This window comes from Caloenas nicobarica, chromosome 17 (assembly GCF_036013445.1).
Source record: "Caloenas nicobarica isolate bCalNic1 chromosome 17, bCalNic1.hap1, whole genome shotgun sequence".
NCBI lineage: Eukaryota > Metazoa > Chordata > Aves > Columbiformes > Columbidae > Caloenas > Caloenas nicobarica.
Genome location: NC_088261.1, coordinates 4,368,644 through 4,389,763, shown reverse-complemented (window position 1 = coordinate 4,389,763; position 21,120 = coordinate 4,368,644). Strand labels below are relative to the sequence as shown.

Sequence of the window (21,120 nt, the reverse complement as noted above, 5' to 3'; positions counted from 1 at the left end):
TGAGCCGCTTTCTTCCATCTCCGTGGACAGTATGTTTGAATACCACAGACTGATAATATTTCAGCTTCAGAATGAATGGTCTTCACTGCAGAGAGATGATTTTATTTTACTTTTTGCCAACAATTAAATGCCATCAGCCCCTGTGTAAACCATCGCTTCGCTTCCCTCCCAAAAGGAAAAGCTCTTTGTAGAAGCTTCTGCTTTTCACCAAGACAAAATTTCTAATACAGTTTCTCAGTATAAAATATCTGTGGTGTGATAAAATCTAAACATGCACAGCTGTCATTAATTTAGCTGGATTTTAGGTGATGACCGATTGTCCTCTCATGTGTTCTTTCAAAATTCTGTAAGTTTTCTTAAAATTTAAGTGAAAAATGCTGCAGATTTTTCTGCCTCAGAATAAGGACTAGTTCACTGCAGGTGTAGCTGTGTATAAGGCAGATTCTTAAGTATTATACTGCAAGGGAGAAGAGCATTTTAAAGGAAACTGAAGAGACATGGTGACAGTATTGAAACTCTGATGCAGCCAACTTCTCTTGTTTTGTGTAAAGATGTTTGATAAACTCTCCAGGGAAATGCGAGGCTCTCTGGGAGGTGTCATGTAAGAAGAGCGTAGCGGTTTGTGTGTTGTCGAGAAAGAATCCCAAACCCTGTTTCTGGAAAACAAAACAAGACAAAACCAAACAAATAAAACCACCACCAAACCAAACCAGCAGGTGATTTATTTTTTTAAATTTCTAATGTCTCCTTGGCAAGGTCTGTTCCACTGCTCTCTGGGGACGATTCTCATGGTCGTCCTTGTCCCCTGCTGCTTTACTTCCATACCCCGACAGAGCCAGACCCCTGTGTCACATCCTTGTAGACAATCCTAAGGAAGCCCTTCAGACCATACAGCTTAATCCTGTTCCAGCTGTGCTGTGTGGTTGTGGCTCTGGGTGGTAGTTTTTATCATCAGCAGTTACCATCCCTCGTTAGGTGGTGTGGTTGTGTGCCTAGGAGCACGGTTTGGCTTTGACCAAACCACTGCTTTCTGCAGGCCAGAGACTCCTCGCGACAGCCAGCGCCGCCGCCCAGCAAGGCCCAGACTAATTCCTGCCAGGACCGAATGCTAAGGAGAAGTATAAGATTATTTAAATTGGCTTTTTCTTTGCAACACCATTCCTTCGCTACGTCTCTCAAAGATCGGGTCAGTCTTGGAAAAGTCACTCGTTGGCACCTCCCTGCCGCACTTGCCTCATGCAAAAGCTGAGGCCGGAGTCCTTGGAACAGGCAGGACAACCTTGTTTTCAGAAAGCGTGAGAGCTGGTTCTACCGTATCTCAATTAACCTTTTATTTAAAGGCACAGAAAATAGTTTTGTCCATCGACGGAAGCAATCAAATTATTGTTCACCTCAACTAAAGGGTAGGAGTGGAAATGGTTGCTGATTATTTCTTTTTCATTCATTTGCTTTTGTGAATGATTGCTGAGAACAGCTGGATTAAGCGGCTTTGTGCGTGAGCACACAAAGAACCCATGAAATGTAAAGGTGTTTGGATCTGTGCTGTTGGAGTAGACCAATTTCTGATTACAGTTTTCTGTCAAATTTAGGATGGATGTGTTCCTACTTGAGCTGAAATTGCCTTTTCAGTCTTAAAATACTTTAACGCTTCCTAGGTACGTTCAAGCGACTGAAGCGCTTTCCTCCTCACTTCAGGCCAGGAGGAAGTGCTGTATTTCTTGCTTGGGAGCTGAAGTTGATGTACAGGAGAAGATTTTTTAAAAATACTCCAGTAAGAGTCAGCCTGATGGACCTTGGGCATTAAAACCTGCTTTGTGGGCCTGGTTTCTGAATGGCTGTTCCAAGTATTTGCTTCAGGTGCAGATGCTGACCTACCTCTTTCATCCCTTGTATTCAGGACAATTAGTAATACTGCTGAAACCAGAAGAGAGACAGATAATGTTTTTGAAGCAGGTTTTTGGAGAAAATATGTAGTCATTTACCATTTGTGTGTGCACAGTGATGTATCGACTTAACCTGTCTTTCTGGTGGAGAGGCAGACAAGCAACAGAATGTCTAAGGTTATGATTTGATGGACTTTTTAGTAAACCTGTAAGGAGAGATCTGCTGAATTTAGTGGGTATGTTCCACTGCAGTGGATTCCACTCTTCATTTCTATAGTGTTTGCAGATGCTGGTGTTAAGAGAAAACAGCACTTGAGCATTCCATGCATGCGTCTTCCCCCTAGTGATGTATGTATAAAATAGAGATACAGGCAGGTAAAGCACAAAGGTTAATTTGTTTTATACAGGTTCTGTCAAGATGCAGATTCTCTTTGTATTCGCAAAACACCTCCTGGAACAGGGGCTTATCCTTTAGTGGGACCCTTGGGGTGCTCTTACAGTGCGATGTGCAGTGGTAATATTAATAAGAGGGTAAAGCAGCGCTATGTGTTGCTCAGGTATTGTGCAGCTCCTGGTGCTGAGCAGGCAGTTATCCTCCGAGAGCAGCTGAAGATGCTCCAACCCTGGGCTAGAGGCTTCTGTTGTTTCCAGTTCCTAGACCGTGGGGAATCTCTGTCCCGCGTTCGGTGAATCATTCCTGGAGAGCACCCAGGCAGTGCGGAGGAGGAAAACGCCTGGTGTGAATGCAGGAGGGATAAAAGTCAGATGAGAAAGGAGAGATGAGAATATGTCAGGACAGGAGTAAAGTGCAAACTGGGGCTGCAGAGGGGTTGGAGAGGAAGGAGCTACAGCTGGTGGAGAAATGGAGCCGGGGGTTTGCGGGAGAGGTGACTTGGGAGCCTGGGAGATGGGGAGGGAAGATGGGTTGGCAAGGGAGATGGCAGTCTGAATTCTGACACCATCTAATTTTGGAGTGCTTGCCTTTGTAACCTTAATAATTTTGTTCTAATACACTAGATACAAAAATTACATTTGATGTTCTGAGGAATTTGGTTACTATGGTAATGGGTATATAAGTACATAGGAGATAAGATGTCAGCAAATGGAACAGCTGTGATGTAGCACGCAGACCGGTGACTGCCTGAATCTGGGAAGCAGGAGAGGAAACTTCTGCTTCAGTCTTGTCCCTCGCTGCCGGGATGTCTGTTGCTGTGCGAAAGTGATGTCAGAGCTTCTACAATAAATCTTCCAGGTTTATGGGATTTCAGCGGATGTGCCCAGAATTCCTGGGTAAACAGACCACGTGCCAGGACGGGGAGGTCTCTGTGTTCCCACCTGGAAGGGCGGGACCACGAGCACGTGGGATGCGCTCGGCCCTGCATCCGCCGTCCCCTTGGATGGAGGACAGATTTTGGGCAGTGTAGCTGATAACCTGGTTTTAAGGCTTTGCCAGAAGCTGTTACTTTCCTTACAGCAGCAACATTTTGCTCAGCTGTGGCAGTCGGGGAAGGTGATGGGGAGCAAGAGCATCCCGGGGAGTGTCGGGAGGCAAAGCGGACCAGCTGCTGGCAGGGGAATGGAGAGGACAGTGGTTCTCACACGCTTCTTGTCCCATCCCTTTTTTCAGCTAAAAAGACATATATTGTATCTCTCTACTTGTGTTTATCCCTTAATATTGAAAAGGGAAGAAAACTGTTTAAACTTTTAAGGACAGTATGGGCAAAAGAGTAGATCAGTGCGAACTGACAAGTAAATACAAACTGTAAATCAGCCTTAATCAGGTCTTAATCTTAAATTGGTTCCTAATCATAATAGGAGTGGGTTTCTGGAGCAGCCTTGTAATCAGAGTAGTGGCTTTGAGAAGTTCTTGGGAGTTGGTTATTATTTGATGATTGAGTTCTATTATATAGTTGCTTAAAATAGCAGGAACAGGACTTGAGAGGACCCTCAGTCCTATGATGGTAACTATCCAATTGAGACGTATTTGGTGTCTGAACCACTGCTACCTAAATTGTTTTGTGTATTAGTTGAAATGAGCATTTTCCCCATAAAAGCAGATAAAAGGCATCAAATTAAAAGGGTGTGCTTGTTACCTTAATACACACTGAAAACTATTTTTTGTTTGAAGTGGGAGGCATAAAGAGAAGTAATCTAGACCTCGCAGAACCCACTGGAGAAGCATTTCTTCAAGTAGGTAACATAGTGAAAAAGGTGTTTTTTTATTTGTTGTTTGCTTTTGGTTATTTGACTCATCCCGTTGCTGCGTGCTGTTTAAGAAATTGTTCTGCTCAGTCATGTGGAGACAGGAAAACTAAATACTCAACCTGAGCTTCAGTAAAACTGGACAAATTGCCCTGAGTTTGGGGAATTCCAGCAGGAAAGGAGATGCTCATGGGCTCTAGAAATGCGTGAAATAATTGCTCAGTAAAGTTACTCCGTTTATGGGTACAGATAATCTGGTAGAATAGATTTAATGGTTATAGAAGGTTTTAAACTCTTCTGATGCTGAAATATATTTCAACCCCTTTTTGAACCTGCTTTAAGTTGCAAATTCACGTAAGCAGCCACGTACCCTTGCGGAGCTGCTGATGTGTCTTTCTGTGTGCTCCTTCGCAAGGAACCAAATAGTCTTTCCCTGATCATGTGTTCCTGACCAGCATTTATCCAGTGATGAAGATCCATCATATATCATGCACCTTGCCACAACCTAGTAAGGTACTTTCTCATTATTCCTGTGCAGTTGTTCAATAAATCTTTTTTCTGTTTATTATAATAACAGTTTATAAAATAAACTCCCATGTTAAACAAAATTGACCTTTTTCATGGCAAAGTGTTTTTCGATGATGCTTGTTTGACCCTAGAAGAATAGCAATATAAAAATTGTCATCCAGAATCTAACGCATCGCCTGTCTGGTCCTGTCTCCTGTTTCTGGCAGCCGCAGCAACGGGATGTTTCAGCAGAAGTGCCAGGAGCGCTCAGGATAACCTTACCTGACCTGTCTGGGGATGTTCTGACTCCTGCACATGTTTAGTTTAAACACCAATGTTTGTGTCTCTCGGGCTCAGTATGTTGCAGTAATTTCTGCAGATTAATTTTGCTCTTTATAGCTCGTTTGGTTGAATTCCTTCACTCTGTTACATGTATGCTGCTCTTACATCTTATGGACTCTCCTCATGTTCTTGGAGTCTGAGCACCTGAGATGGCCTTCTTATGTAGGATTTGGAACTCTTACACCTTTTCAAGCTTAGCTTGTCTTCTCAGGCATTAATGACTTCTTATTTCTGAGGTCTTTTTGTACTGTACTTTCATTTTATTGCTAGATATGAGTGAAGAATAATAGCCAGGAGCAGACCATGGCAGAGATTTCGTTAATGTATTGTCAGAAATTCTATATTTTCCTAATTGATTCATGTCATTTGTTTTGTTTTAAAACTCTGTCATTGTATAACTATGCAATTATTTAATTGAGCTGTCTGCACAAGACTCAACTCTGAGTTATGTTTAGTTTAAGAGTAGGTATGTGCTTGATCATTCTTTACTTTTTTGAGCTTTCATCTTGTGCCTTCTTGTTCGCTCACGTTATTTTTTAAGGTTCCTGTGTGCTTTCTGGTACTGTCAACTGCCCTCAATAAAACTTGTCATGTTCCTTTCCCTCCTGTTCCAGATCTTAAATGCAAATATTATGCAGGTTCCGCGCAGTATCCGTGGTCATTCTGGTTGCAAAGGCCTTTTCCCTTGCTGAAAACATGTAATTATGTATCTGACCTCTTGCTTTTTTCCAGTTTTGTATCAGTATTTCAGCTCAGGGTTCAGAGGTGATGTTTCTGTTCTCCACCTATGACTAATTGATACTCATACTAATTTTGTATACAAGACTGCCCACTTCTTTTTTAATATCCTTTTGAGTTGTTCTGTTATTTTAATGACACATAGTCTGGTGCATAAATGTTTGGCTTGTTAGTTCTTGGTGTATCACAGTCACCGAGCGATTAGCATGTTACTTCTACTAATTATTAGTTCAATTAATTCTCCAATTCGGCTGCAGCCCTTGTGAGGAGCTTCTGTGGAGCAGCAGCTGTTGGAAGGAGACAGTTGTGACAAAAGTAAACGTCACTGGAGCTACGTCAGATTCAGGGCAGCTACTTACTCATCTCCACAGGTCAGTGGTGTTTAACTTATGAGTTTATTGAAGGACCAGCTTTCTTGATGTACGGTCTGTGACAGCACCGTACCATACACCTGCTCATCATCTGTGTGCAGATAATTTACCTGTTTCCCCGTGCTCTCCTGCGTGGCTTTTTTCCAACGCAGCAGTGGAGCAGGCTGGGTGACCGCCCGCGGCTTCTTGCTGTCACACCTTGGCTTCTAACATTATTCCCACAGTATCTTTCTCTTGGATTTTTTAATTTGTATTTGACTTTATTTTCTACCTTAGGTTCTTCCTACCAGCTTCAGTTTCGCCAGGTTCACTTGCTCAAATAAGAGTCTGAGCTGTGGCCTGGGGAGGGTTGGACATATTGGGCTGGATGTGTATCCTTGTGTTCTCCTGCACCCCAGTGAATTCTGTTCCAAGCTCTATTTAAACTTGGGGTTTTTTTCCTACTTATTGGTCAGAAAGACTTTAAATTACTTCCTTTCAGACCACCTTTCTAAAACTGTGTGTGATACCACTACTTTTAATTACTTCTTTTCTCAAGAGTAATTATCTATATTGTGAGTTTAGTGGCTTATTTCTGAGTTATTTATGCTTAATCTAAAATAGCTAATTTGCTTACACTTACTATATTCATTATTCTGGGCCAAAATGGCTTAGGGGTCAAGAAAAGGGTTTTTTAGATTCAAGTCCCATTAGGATATCTGACTAATATTTTTAATTTTTTTTAATGGGCAGCAGGAGTTTCCCAGTATTTTGGCCTCTAGACTTAATTGACTCATCAGCTGGCTGCTCATTAACCTCTTCCTGGCCGGTGTGCTGCCAGCACAGCATGTCCTGCACCGGAATCGTTGTAACGTACGCTCTTTAGTCCTGAAGTTGTAGATGATTTAGTCACAGAATGTGCATTAATGCTGTGCTTCACATAGTAAAGACTTGGCAACAACTATGAACTTAATTAATTGCAAAAGAAGGGGGACAGAAGATTTCATTTTTTCCAGTTGCCTTCCTCATAGCTTTGCTAGCCTAAGGAATTACTAAATTTAGAGCTGACCTTCTTAATAAATGTACCAGAACTATCACAAGCGAAGACATTCGGGAGATGTTAGTGTTGAATATGGCAGGGTACGGTTCGCGCTTCTTGAATGTTCATGACATTGGTCTTTGAGAAATGAATGTTGGCTGTTCTTCAGCTATTCTGTAGGTCTAACTTGTGATCCCATGGGATGTTTTGTTTCAAGTAGGAGAAAAAAATACAGGATGCATCTTGGCATTAATTTTTCTTTCAGGTGCATCAGTAATGTCTTTTATTTGTGTGATGTGGTAGACTCAGTGGTAAATTTGGTGTTTCTCAAGTGAGTGACGTTGCAAAACTTGCCAGTTAACAAAACTAGTGTTTTCGGGAGTACTGTTAGTGTTGGGTATGTTCATGTTTGTTTAGAACTGGCATATGTAATTTGTCAAAATATATTTAGTTTGCTCAGAATATCTGTCTTTTACACAGGAACAGGTTTACACAGAGTTATCTTTTCCACTACTTGGAAAACTTGAAAGATTGTAGAAATAATCAGAAATACAGAAAACTGTTTCCTTTGTGTTTTAAGTGGAAAGCACAGGATAATTATTGCCCTGTTGGCTTTACTGCTGATGTGGATCTGCCTAACAAACATTTACACCCAGCCCAACCCAGAAACACAGATCCTGGGCTTGTCAACAGGGGTTCGGGAAACGTTGCTTTCCGGCCCTTTTGCTGGTGGCATTCCTGGAAAGCAAACACCCAGCAGAACTGGGAGCTGATGATGGACATTTTAGTGTCAGAATCTTGAGAGGAAATCAAAGTAAGCCACACAGTCTGCAAGTGCGTGTATAGGAAATGCAAGCAGTACTCTAACATAAAAGTGTCTTCCTAAGGCTATTCTGTGAAGAAGTATAATACAAGAGAAAATACAGGTGGAGAAGCAGAGAAAGAAAGAAGAAAATAATCTGCAAAGAGATTTTTCCAGGGTAGAACCATTCCTCAAAAATCGTTTTAAAAGACATTGAAAAAGGAATCTTACTGGAATGGTAGGGTTGCGCTTTGTCAGGTGAAGAAGAATTGACCGTTTTGGGGGAAGAAAAGCCGGTTTGAACAGAGGTTCTCACACAGACAAAAATCTGCCAGAATTCACCACAATATCCAGGTGCAGATTCATCTTATCCTTCTAGTCTGTTCCTTCTAGAAACACACAGAGGAGGGAATGTGAAAGATACAAAAGGGACAGCATTTGTTGAGCATTCTGTTGTGAACTGCTGTGGGGAGGATCTCCGTTCATGTGCAGCCAGCAGGGTTGTCACACAGCTCTACGTGGGGTTGGAGACCACACCGAATGCTCCGTGCTGGCACAACGCAAGGTATGGAAGGGTCCAGCATGTCTCTAAGATCCCCCGTGCTTCAGGCTTTGGCAGCAGAAGGGGCTCCTGCCTCGGGGACAGGCCGCTCTTGTTCCTCCCTTCCCCTGGGGACTGGCAGAAAGCAGAGGAGCATCTCGCGGACAGAAGCTCGAGACTGAAAAGCAGCGCGGAAAAGAGCAACATCTCAATGGGGCTTCCCGTGGTCTGCAATTGCTTTCCACAATCCAGTTTTCTCAGCCCATTCCACGTGTCTTTGTTCTCGTGGCTGGCACTGTTTCAGGATGGTTTCCTTTTTTAATCAGTTTTGTGGCAGCACTTTGGGGTTTTTTCTGAATATTAAATGTTTTTCTAACAGTGTCTTGTAGAATGCCGTTCATCTGCACCTCCCTTTTCCTTCATGACAGATAGTCCTAGTGGATCCAGTGGGGGGAACAAGTGTACAAAAAAGAGTGATTTTAAGATTTTAAGTCAGCGTTTTTTAGTCTGAGTTGTAGCTCACTAGTAAGTGGGAAAAGTAAGTTAGCAGGATCCCAAGGGAGATGGTCCCCAAGTGCCTTTTTGCCCTTTTTGCAGGGCACAGAAGCAGCTAAATGCCACTTGCTGAATCTCCAGGTTTTTCTTATTTCATTTCTGGAATATTTTTTTTCCCCCTTAATTACCACTCTAGGAAGATTTCCAAATTGCAGAGGTAGGAGGAGAAAAAGTAACATGTTGTTAGCTTGGTGGGAGAAGCTTACCCAAGTACGCAAGTGGTCTGTGGTATGTGGCTCCATATGAATCGAGTGACTAAAATTGCTGTTCGTTCTGAGAGGCTTGGAGATGCCAGTCGGCTTTCCATTGTGATAGTCACCTAGAATACAACTGTCTCGGTACCATCTGCCGCGGTGTAATTGAGCACGGACGGGAAGCGGATTTTTAGCTGTTGGAGGAAACTTTCGCCTTCTGCTGTGAGCGGAGAGTCACTCGTCTTCCCGCGTGCGATGCAAGACTTGCTCAGCTTTTGTCAGAAGAGGAAAAAAGAGTCAACTAGGTGGGCCAGAACCTGGGTTAAGAGAGGTTTTAAGGAACATCTGCAGCACTTTGTGGGTTGCCAGGGCATTTTTTTGAAGCTGAAGAATGTTGAATATGTTGATTCCTGGAAACTTCATTTGTACAGATGAAGTGCGCTGCTTTTTAATGCTAATATTCTACAAGCAAGCCTATATGGTAACTGTCACATTTTGGTTTCCACAAACTTTTGAGCCGTCTTAAGGAGCTACAGATGCTTTGATGCGCTCATGTTGAGTGTAACCTGATAACCTTCTGGTCACTGTCGCGGGTCAGTGGTTTGCTCTGGATGTGAACTTGAGAAATAACACGATGGATAGGTGGAAATCTCAGTTTTGCAGGGAAGGTTAAGTACACTGCCACATGAAAACGGTTGTCGATGACACCGACAGCCATCAGGTATTTTACTCTGGACAGATTTTAATTTCTCTGAGGTCTCTGTAGCATAAAGCTTAAATATGCACTTTAAATATGGCAGCTGAGCGTTGGGAGCTTTGCTCGTTGTGCTCTGCAGGATCCCGGGGTGGTTCGTCACAGGGCTGGGTCCTCCTGGAGCCGGAGGTGACACGGCAGGGAGGCGGAAAACTGCGGAGAGATCAGGTCCTACCCAGTCCTCGTCTTCGGCTTGCTCCTGTCAGTGATTCAAGGTGTGTACACTGAATGCAGCTGTCATTACAGGGACTGTAATGTCTGATTGACTCGTAGACTTTTGTGGATGTGTGCATGAGGTTTCTACTAACCGGTAGTTGTTCAGATGAAAGTAATTTGATAAAACGTTTTGGCCTGGAATCGGTGTAATTTGCGCTATTAAATCGTAGCCACTAACTAAAAGTAGTTAGTTCAGCCTGCTACACGGAAATGGTTGATGCAGTCTTGTGCTTTGCTCATTCCTTGGTTTATTTTGAATCTTTTTCATATTCCTACATCACCTCATAGGTCTAAGTACCAGTAGTTGTATTTATGCAATTGATCTAGTTACCGGTAGTTGTATTTATGCAATGCAATATTCTCTTTCTGTATGAGTGACAGCTAGGAAAAAAATGTGGCATTTATTTTATCTAATTTTAGCAGCCTGCAAGGTGCTTTGTAGGTAGGCTGTGTGCTCACCCAGCAGAGACGGGCACAGGCAGAGGGTGACGTGTCCCCTTCGCAGGGCCTGTCCCTTGGCCACAACCAGGATCCGGCGACCTGATGGAGCTGAGGTGAGATGACCAGTCCCATCCCCTGGGAACAATGGTGTTTAACAGTACAGCTGCACCCAGCCAAATAACCTGTAGCAATGAGACTCCATCGGTGCAAGAATGTAAGATACGCAAGTGCAACTTGACCGTAATTTAGAAAACCAGCTGCTTGCTGGTATATGATTTAATTTTCCGTGCAGTTTAATTGCAGAGGTTTTTTTATAATCTTAACTCGTCTGTATTTTTAATACATTTAAAATAATGCAATAACGACATTGAATGCCACTTCTTCTAACTTCTCTTCCATTTCCCCAAAGTGTTCAGGTGTCATTGTTGTGAGGCAGGAGGCAGAACATCTTGGCTGCGCGTGTTGTCTGGGTGAAAAGACAACCGAGGGAATTTAATATTGTAGCATCCATAAAAAATGGGAGCACTTTTTAAAGTGAGACTGTGTAAAGCTTTCTTTATGGATGGCATTTACATTAATGTATTTTATTGTTCCATCTAAGCAGATCAAATGATAAGCATAGCGTCACGTACACATTTGTGACTGTTCTGTTAAATAGGTTTTAATACTTAATGTTTTTATTCTCGTGCATTTCAAAGCAGCAATTATTTCTAAGAGTACAGATAAATTAAATTTGCCTCGATGCTCTGAGGTTTGAAGGGGAAAAGGCTGTGTTTCCAGGTGTATCACAGCAGATGAGTTCTGCTGTGCTGTTCGCGGTACCCGGTCGTGTTCCACTCCTGCGTGTTGTCGATGAGCCTGGTAAGACTTTTAGCAGCGGTAAAAAGTGTTGCCGGTTGGTGACATTGCAGAGCCGCGCTCCGAAACGCCGCCAGGAACGAGTCTGGTGGCGGGTTTGGCATCGGGGGGTAAGCGGGGAGGGGGAAAAGGCCGTAATCCATCTGAGCTGCGCGCGGGGTTTGCTCCCCAGCCCGGCTCTTGCACGCAGGCTCGCTCCGGCCACACGTGACGTTGGGCCATATTAGCAGGTTTATCCAAGCCGAGCCCCTCTGACTAACAGATGTAGGGAAAAGGGCATTCTGGGATTGCAGCAGTTGCTTTGGAACAACAATGTCCTTTTTGTAAGAATCTGATGCTTCTTAAAAGATGGAACATGACATCATTACCGTCGATCCAAGAAACATTCCTTCAATAATACTGAGTGTGCTCTGGTTATCAGCTCCCTTCCCCCAGCTCCTTTCTCGCGCTTTTCTGACTGATGCTTTTTGTCTATTGTTTCGTTGGGGGCTGTAAATGTGAAACAGTTGTTTTTCAGTGTTATGTGCTTGTTAGAGCTGGAATCAAGTGGAATATTGTTGGCTCACTTGAAAGAAAAGAAAGAAAAATAACAAAAATCCCCAACTTTTCTTCCAGTCTTCATAAACATAGCATGCTTCAGGTACGGGCTGAATTGAAGCTAATTATTTCCCTTCCCACACGGTGTTAGTTACTGCGTTATGCAACGGAAGGTGGAGATATCGCAGTCGTGTTCTGTGCATCTTGGCTCCGTTGGCAGCTGGTGTGTCGTGCGCTGGTGCTTTGAAGGCTCCTGCATCGATACAAAATGTGCATGTACATGCTCATGAGCGCAGTACAGCACTTGTGAATAGCTGCGTGTTTTCTCTATATGTATATATATTTGTGTGTGTATATATATATATATATGTTTTTCTACTTGGTCCACCACTGGGATTTGAATGTCATTTTTTCCATAGCCCCTGAGAGCGGGCTATCATGGAAACACATCTTGGGTTGCATTATAAATCTTTCTGAATGCTGCCTGCTTGGAGGAAAGCTATGAAATGCTGGACTTCACTTCCCTATGTTCTCTCTCCCACACACGTCTTCATCAGAAAAACTGGAGGCTCTTGCAGGCTTCACAACCAGGTATGTCCTGGCTGCCTCTCGCATCATCGCGCTCTCCGTGGAGCGATGCCGCGGTTGTTTGAGCTCCGGAGGAGCGGGCGGTCGGAGGCACTTGCACACACAGGAGCTGTCTAGAGGCGAGCACCACTGAGCAGAAACATGCAGGAGGATCTTTTTCCATTCTTGCAGGAATTGCTCCGCAGGGAGGGGAAAACAAATGATTCATTGATGGTCTAGAGGCTTGGAGAAAGGTAGAGTTTATAGTGTCCACAAAAGACGGAGACATGGACAGGGCCTTCTGATACATTGGTTAAACTCAGGTTTATCGTCTTTTTTTTTTTTTCCTCCTTGATTATGAAGATGTAAAACTTTTTTTGTAAAGGGGGGATAAGAAATACAAATTAAAAAAGCACTAGTCTTGACCAGACAAGGATTTTTGGAAAGAAGTGAGCTGTGTGGTTAGCTGTTTGCCGGCAACACAGAATTGTTTTTATTGGTGAAAATTTACAGGGAATTGAGAGGAAATCTGAATAGGCAGGCTCTTCCTTTACGAGGGAAAAAAAGAAGTGTGTTTTAATTGTAATAGTCGTTTGGCTTCACCTGTTGTAAAGATACAGTAAGATTTTAGCACAACTCAAAATACTTTTATTCTGGATAGATTCCAAGACACACTTTGAGTAAATGAAAGCGAACGCACAGTGCACGCAGATAAGGTTTTATACATTCCCTGTGGCGGCTGAAGTTGCAGGTTCCTCTGAAGAAAGTGTTTGCCAATGGGCTACTGTAGAAGGCTGTATCGAGTGTTATTGCAATTAAAATGTATGTTTGCCTCTGCTTGAGCAGGATAGAAGGACTTGTGTCGTGTGTGGAAGTGGGTTCTGGATGCTGTTCCTCTAAAGAAGGGGGTTGCAAAATAGAACTCTGAAGAGCAGGCAATTTAAGGTAGAGATCATGAATTTAGATAAGACAAGCAAACAAAAAGGACCATGAGTTATTTACTTGTGGAAGGAGAAGTTTTAGAAAGGTTTTTGCGTGCATGCTGAAATAAGTTGATCACTGGCTGCTTCTTAACTTCAGTACAACTTTAGAAGAAAAAGGTACTGAGCTGAATTTAAAAGGTGTAAATGGCAGTGGTGGTTCATACACCACACATGTGTACCATGTATCTTCTCTTGCAAAGATCATTACACACACATATATATATATATATATGCAATTGTGTCTTCCACTTTGCAAAATCCGAACGGTACTCTTCAGAGGGAGATATCAAGGTAAAATGGGCTCGCTGGTGCCAAACGGGTTATCGCTGCAGGTCAGAGAGGTTCTGCTGACCGCTCCGCAGGTGACTGCGCAGAGGCTGGAGCACGGAATGGGGCTCATTTAGCGCCTTGATTTTTGGTTTGTGTTCTGTAGCAATGCTTGGCCGCAGTCACAGCAGGATGGTGACATTATCCCAGCAGACAGGTTGTGTCGCTTCACGCAACAGGGATCCTTGCTCTGGAGGAAGTGGAAGCTGTAGCTTTGTTTCTAGCTCTTTGAGAAGAGGATAATCAGTGAAGGATTGCAATCTTTTTCTTGCAGTAATCCATGCTGAAGAGGCTCCATTCATACAGATGAACCAAGGGTTGAGGCAGCACTTTAAACCCAGATAGTCGGTCGGCTCTCTGCCCAGCAGGATGCCATCAACCAGCCGAGCGGGCAGCCTGAAGGACCCAGAAATCGCAGAGCTCTTCTTCAAAGAAGATCCAGAAAAGCTCTTCACAGATCTCCGAGAGATTGGCCATGGAAGCTTCGGAGCAGTTTATTTTGTAAGTAGTTCCGTGACTTCTGAATTTTAGCTGTGTCTCTTTTCACCTTTAAACTGTGGACGTAGGCTTTTTTGAACATACCGAGGAACAGAAACTACTGTGAATCTTTTAATGTGCTGTTTGGGTCAGAAGTGTTTTCTTGTGTGTCTGTACAGTCTCAGTCCATTAACAGAGTCACACTATCTGTAAGGTGTTTGCATGCAAACTGAAGAGAAAAATTGGAAATGTGGCCCTTGCCTACTGCTTTTAGGTGCATCATTATGCTGCAAGCAGGGATTTATCTGCAAATTAAAACATGGATTTCTGCTCCATCAATTCTGACTGGCAATGCAGTTCTCTTGGTCTCACGGTCTCCTTAGAATCCCTCAGTCTCCTTAGAATCTCTCGTCCCTTGAGAGAAATTGAGTTCTCTGGCTTCCTGCATACCCCCAGGCTCCCTTAAAGCCATTCTTTGTTTGACACCTGAATGTTGGTGCTTTTATTGTCATTTGTCCTGTCACATCCTTCCCCACTGCAGGCAAGAACATCTGCATAAAACTTACCCGACATGAAGGTCCGGACAGCAGGATTTTCCCAGGCTCACCCAGCGGTGGGATGTCTCCTGGTAACCAAGGTGCAAACTGCGAGACCTTCATTAAAAAACCATTTTCCTCAGAAAACCTTTTCGCATTTATAATTATAGGAGGTGTGGCCAAACCTGCCAATTTTTCTTCAGAAAACCATTTGTGTCAGTATTTTATGAGATGCCTATTCATTGTTAATAATTGCAGCAGACCACGTTGGGAACCTTCCAGCACAAATTTAATGCAGCACAGATGAACTAATTAGGAAAAGCTTCTTAATTTTGTTCCCTGCTTAAAACTATGAGCCTCCGCTGTCTGGGAACAGATCTGGGGGAGGATGTGTTTTCTAACGCAATTTACTCACCTGCGGCCTTTACTTCATCTCATTTACTCACTTTGGTTAAAGAGTTGGGTATAAAAGGAGGGAACTGACAAATCTTCCCAAACGCTATCAAGAAGCTGCCCCCGTGGCATTTGCAGACTGCCTGAATTTGTAGTTGCGATAAGGGCTGATTGCCTGTTACCAGCTTCCTTCTGCAAGGAGATCAAAAGTAAGAGGTCATTAATTTCTAGGCCCTTCTTTTTATTTTTCCCTGCCATTTTTCACTACCAATTCATTATAGGTCGGTGTTTATTCACTGAAGAGTGTGATTATTTGATGGTGTTTGGATTGTGCTGTTTTGACAGAAAGTACATCTAATTTGGCACTTGCAAAAATAGAAGAGTAAGCAGCGCATCGCACTACTCCAGCCCATTTGGGGGCTTTATTTTTGTCAAGTAAGAGAGAGTTTCCAACAAAGATGATACTCTGTTGCTATTTCTGTGTTATGAAGTTTCAACCTCTAAGTTTTATGTTGTATTATGATATGTTTTTACTAGTAGCAGGTCTAAGATCTTGAATCTGAAACTGTTTCATGTAAGGTCCTCAATACCTCAAACAAGCCCAAAAGATGAGAAAGACAACATGGAGAGAGAAATTTAACATAAATTAAATAAGCGCAAAAAACTGAAGTAGACTAGTGTACGTCTTGTGTCATCTATTCCTCTGTAAAGCTAGGGAAAATTTTTCTCATAAGTTTCTTTAACAAGATTTCAATTCTGCTAATGCAAACAATTAAACTTTCTCTGATCAATGTAATATTGGATTGGAGTTAGTAACTGCTTAAAAGCACATTGCCAAAGCTGATGACATACCCCACCTTTTCTTTGCTCACGCTTTGCTGGAAGCGCTGCCAAAGTTACTCTGGTCACCAGATGCCGATCCTTTGTGTGGAGTTTTCAGAGGAAAGCTGGATATATCTGCAGAAATGTCTGCCATAAACGAGCCTTGTTCATTTAGATGTCTTAGGTTAGCCAGCCTCCTAACATCCTCATGGCTTCTGTCTGGGAACCGTCTTCTTTCAATTATTCAAGATCACAAGGAAACTGAAAAAGCAAGTGAAACTCTGTGATTTTTCACGTTCATGGGCTGTCAGGTGTGATGGTTCTTTCCCAGCCCCACGGTAGCAGTGAAGGGCTGTCGGTGTTGGGCAAACGCAATCGGGGGGGTGCTCGCTGGGGTTTTCTCATACATGGCACCCCACCACCAGGCTGCTTTCATCGTGTACAGCCTAGACCAAAAATGTTGATTATAAATAGATGTGGGAGTAGAAAACCCCATATATTCTTCAAATTTCCCCATGCCTTTTTTAAAATGCAGTTTAGTCTTCCGTTGTTAGTTGTACCTACTTTTTAGCGATGATCCCAAGAAGGGGTGATATATTTATTATATTTATATTACATGATAACTGGCTAAGAGTGTTCACTCTTGTCTCTTTCTTTGTTACATCCTGCAGTGGCAGAAAGTTTGTGTTTTGTTGTTTGGGTTTGGGGATTTTTGGGGGTTTTTTTCGTTGTTTTGTTTTGGGTTTTTTTTTTTCATTTCATAATTGACATAAATTATGCTGGTTCACCTCATGGTTTTAGTTTCTTAGAAACTGCAAGTCTGGCACCTCTGAATCACTTTAGTATTATCCTTACCCTGCTCTGCAGTGTAATAATAGCTTTGGTTTGACACAGGAAACCTGCTGCACTGGAACGCTGCAGATGGAGCTGAAGAATAACCCACTCGCTTTTGTTAGAGCTGTGTTCCTTCTGCTCTGCTATAGTATTTGCCTGTTTTATTGCAATTCTTCACTGATTTTGAATGTTTCAGAGATCGACTCTAATTAGTAAAGATCTACAAGGTAGAATTTTATTCTTCCTTCTTTGTCTCAAAAACCAAAAATAGCCGGCGTCCCCCAACCTTAGCGGGACTGCGATATCAGTGAGACAGTAGGAAGGATTCTCTCAAACAGAAAGAAAGCTAAAAATAGTATTGGTTCAATCTTATCATAACTGGTTGAAATAAGGACTGACAGGGAATTCTGGGAATCTCTTTTTAATGAACAACAGAATTAAAACACAACTGAAAAACCTTTTTACAAAAGGCAGAGTCCCAGTACTTCATTAAGCCATGTTCTGATAGGCTGTGCTTGATCATCCAAATGTATTAAAAATCGGCGTTGTCATCAGTGAATGCTGTGATGCATGTTATTTTGATTTATATCCTTTGACTTTGTATCCGAGTCCGAGAGAGACTCAGAGGTCTTTTCTTCCACCTCATCCCTGTGGTGCTGAAATCCTTAGGAGAGGAGAGGCCGGGATCTTGATGGAGCATCTTTCCTGGAGGGTCAATGAGCCCTCGCTTTGGTGCTGAATGAAACAAAACTTCTTGTCTAGTCTTACCTTGAATTGTTGCTGTCCGAAGTCAGGAAGTGTGAAAAACCACGTACATTTATTGTGCAGTGTAAATAATCATATTATTTGGACTGAGAAAGTGAAAATCTGAATGGGAACGTGAAGATGGGTCCCTTAGGTTGCTGCCATCTCTGTATCATCTGCTTTCCTTGAAAACACAGCAGGTAGTTTGTGGGAGCACTGGGGAGAAAACTGCCTGTGTCTGGAGTTGTATCTCCTGCGCATCCTGTAGCATCTTTGCTTGTGTTCGGAATGGAGCAAAGGGGTTTGGTCTGGAATGGACCTGGGCAGGGAGAGAAGTCGATGTAGGGAAAAATCTGTTCTCCTTGAATCAGAGCTGCTTTTATAAGCTGTGATTTTTAGTTTAAAACTGACAGCATTCAGCTCCTGCAGAACCTTACCGAATGCCGAGCGTGGAAAATTGTCGTACCTTGTCTCACAAACAGGAGGTGATCTTGAACTTCAGAAGGAAATTTCTAATAGATGCAGGAGTCAGACCCCTTGGAAGATACTAACTCTCTGTGAAAGTTAAGGGAGAAAGATTTTTTTTTCATTGCTTCATTGTATGTTTGGTTTACATCTTCTGGGAAATCATGATCTGAAGAAACTGATGCATCATGTTTTCATGTTCCAGGCACGTGATGTGCGCACCAATGAAGTGGTGGCCATCAAGAAAATGTCATATAGTGGGAAGCAGTCCAACGAGGTATGTAGAACATGTTGCATATTAATTCTTGACCGTTGCAAATATTTGCTATATGGGATGATTTTAATTAACCTGGGTTACAGCAGGAGAAATTTTCCTCTAACTGTAAAGGCGAATGAGGGGGCTATGTAAACAAAACAAATTGGTTTATTGTTCACAGTGTATTTCTGCCTAATCTGCTCCTGGAGAAGATGGGTGGGACTCATTGCTTCTGGGCACAAAGGGCTCTTTTATGGGACCACATAAATGTGTAGAGAGCAGAAAATAAAATTTAAAATGGTAGGTTTGTATGTTAGAATGTCTTGTTGCCCTTAAACATTCAATTCTAAATACCTTTTAAAATAACCATGTTGCTTAGTGGGCAAAAGAATAATAGCAGTGGATGCAGTAGTGAATGACTGAGAGGGAATCTTGCTGATAAAAGTCGTAAAGCAGAATGCATCCTCCTTTGGCCTGACTGTGCTGATGAGGAGCTAAAACAAAAGCAAACCAGCAGTGAATGAATGAGTGTGAAAATCTGAACAGCAGCATAATTACGGCAGAACTGCCAGAGCAGGGGATTAAGGCAGCCTTTGCAGAGAGGTCTGTAAAAGTAGGCCGCTGAGATTTAAATGTTAAGTGTTTTCATGGCCACCCCAGATGTGTGGTTTTTCCCTAGGACGCTTAACAGAGATAATTGATTTTATACTTCAAATGTTTAAGTGCTAATACAGCTTCTTGAGAAGCCCACCGTGACATGAACAGCCGAGTCGCTGTTATTTCTGGTAAACGACATCCGTCAAATCGCGGCATGATTTTTCAACAGAAGTATTTATTGTAACCGTGTTGTTCAAGTCATTTACGGTTCCCTCCCTCCGTTCTCTGTATTCCAGTCTCAGGAGCAGTCCTGCTCCGATGAGTTTGACTAACAGCTCGCTGCTTTCTGTGCCTTTTGTGTATTGATCATCGGCGCTGCCAGGAGCTGAACTATTCCTTCCATTCTGTGTGTGTCTGTGTGGGAGGCAGAGGTGGCAGTGTCTCTCCAGCAGTCCCAAATTCCAGCTTCATAGTTAAATTTGCGATGCGTGTTTCTATTTTGTCACTGCGGTGACTTGTTTAACTGTGTACTGAAGAAAGAATAATTTGTACTTACTACTTGTCCTACTGTTTTAATTACTGTGAGCTATAAATATGCTATTCACATGAATGAAACAAACTGTGCATGCTTCAGAAATAGCTTTTGTTTGTCTTCAATGCGTATGTTTCTGTATTTTAAAGAAAGTAATAAGACCAGGATTAAAACACTTTCTATTTTACTTCTATATTTATTTGTTTTGTTCAGAAGTTTGCTAGAGTTGTGCTCTAGCCTATGTGAAGAAAATTGATTAAGGGCATTCTGGTATCATTTATATTTACTTTGGTTTCATAATAAGATTTTACCCTTGGTGGGACCAATTATTCTCTAAAATAAGGACATCTTTTATTCTAAAAATAAGTTTAAAACCTTTGAAATATGTAGTACTGTGCTCTTAATGGGATCTCGGGGCTTTTTTTTTGCACAGGAAATCATGAATGTCTTGACTAATGTATCACCTCTCTCTTCCCAATATAGAAATTTAGTGTGGTGCTTTCTTGGTTTGGCTTTTATTGGTTAGTACCTCAAAGCCTTTGAGGCTGAAGGTAAAAGGCACGCGAGTCATTCGTGTCCTGGGACGCAGGTGTCGGTGTGAGAGTTTATGTTGGTGGTGCTGCATTTGTGCCGTTCTCACCAAGTCTCTAGTGTTGGGAAATGCTCAGGCAGCTGCCTCGCTTGTGTCTACCATGTTCCCTGGTTTAATTTGTTTCTCTAACCATAAAATTTTCATTGTGGAAGATTTGGGTTTTGTACATGTTTTTCAAAGCACTTGGATATATGGGACCTCTGTCCATCTACAAATCCCAGCCCCATACAGACACCTGAAGAGTGTGTGCTGAGAGGAGAACAGGACCTGGAAAACGGGTCCTTTTGAGCCTGTTGGTGTTGGCTGAGGTTTCTCTACCGCTGATTAACTTCAGAACTGATACTCTTTCTCGAAAACATTTTCAGCGTCAACATTGTCGTGTTGACGTCTCCATACTTAAATGGTTTCAGGTACTGCCTTTGCTTTCGAAAATCTTTTCTGGTAGTCGTAGGTTTGCTGTTGCACTTGAAGCTTTTGCCTTTCTTGCCTGAGTAGGTGGATGTGCAGCAAATGGGAGGATTTGGTGTTTTCCTCCGAGGGGAGCAATGACAGTGTTTAGGCGCACGTTAGAAAATGACATTTTGGCCTCTTCTGTACTTTAAAGCTGCACTGACAGTGCTCCCCTTACTATAAACTTGGGGTTTGTTTTATCTTTTTATTCTTTCACTCCTTCAGAGCCATTCCCTTATCTAATAGGTGACTCATTTTAAGTTGGTCCTTGTAGAGACTAAACTAGTAATGGAGAAACATTATCAAGAATGTAGTCAGATATTTGGCGGCTGATAAATGGAGCCTCATCCAGTGTAATATAGTTACTAGTAGGGTTAGGTCTATATGTCTACAAGAGTTAAGTGGGAGACAGCTGGTCCTGCTGAAGGACTCTTATCGTCCACATCTCTTTCAGGTTGGGATGTGTGTTTGATTTGACAACAGAAATGTTATCCCTTAAAAAAGGATTGCTGCCTTTTTCAGGACTTGCTCAGATATTAAGTGTTTCCCAGTATATCCTATGCATACACATAAAGTATTACATTGA

General features: G+C 42.5%; 1 protein-coding gene across 1 annotated transcript in view; it reads left to right on the top strand.

The window, feature by feature from the left end:
* Positions 1–21,120, top strand: part of TAOK1 (TAO kinase 1) — a 69,810-nt gene that overhangs the window by 13,646 nt on the left and 35,044 nt on the right. Inside the window, exons 2-3 of the mRNA XM_065647498.1 lie at positions 14,111–14,337; positions 18,313–18,384. Coding sequence (XP_065503570.1) covers positions 14,206–14,337; positions 18,313–18,384 — 204 coding nt within the window. The 5' untranslated portion in view covers positions 14,111–14,205. The remainder of the gene's footprint in view (positions 1–14,110; positions 14,338–18,312; positions 18,385–21,120) is intronic.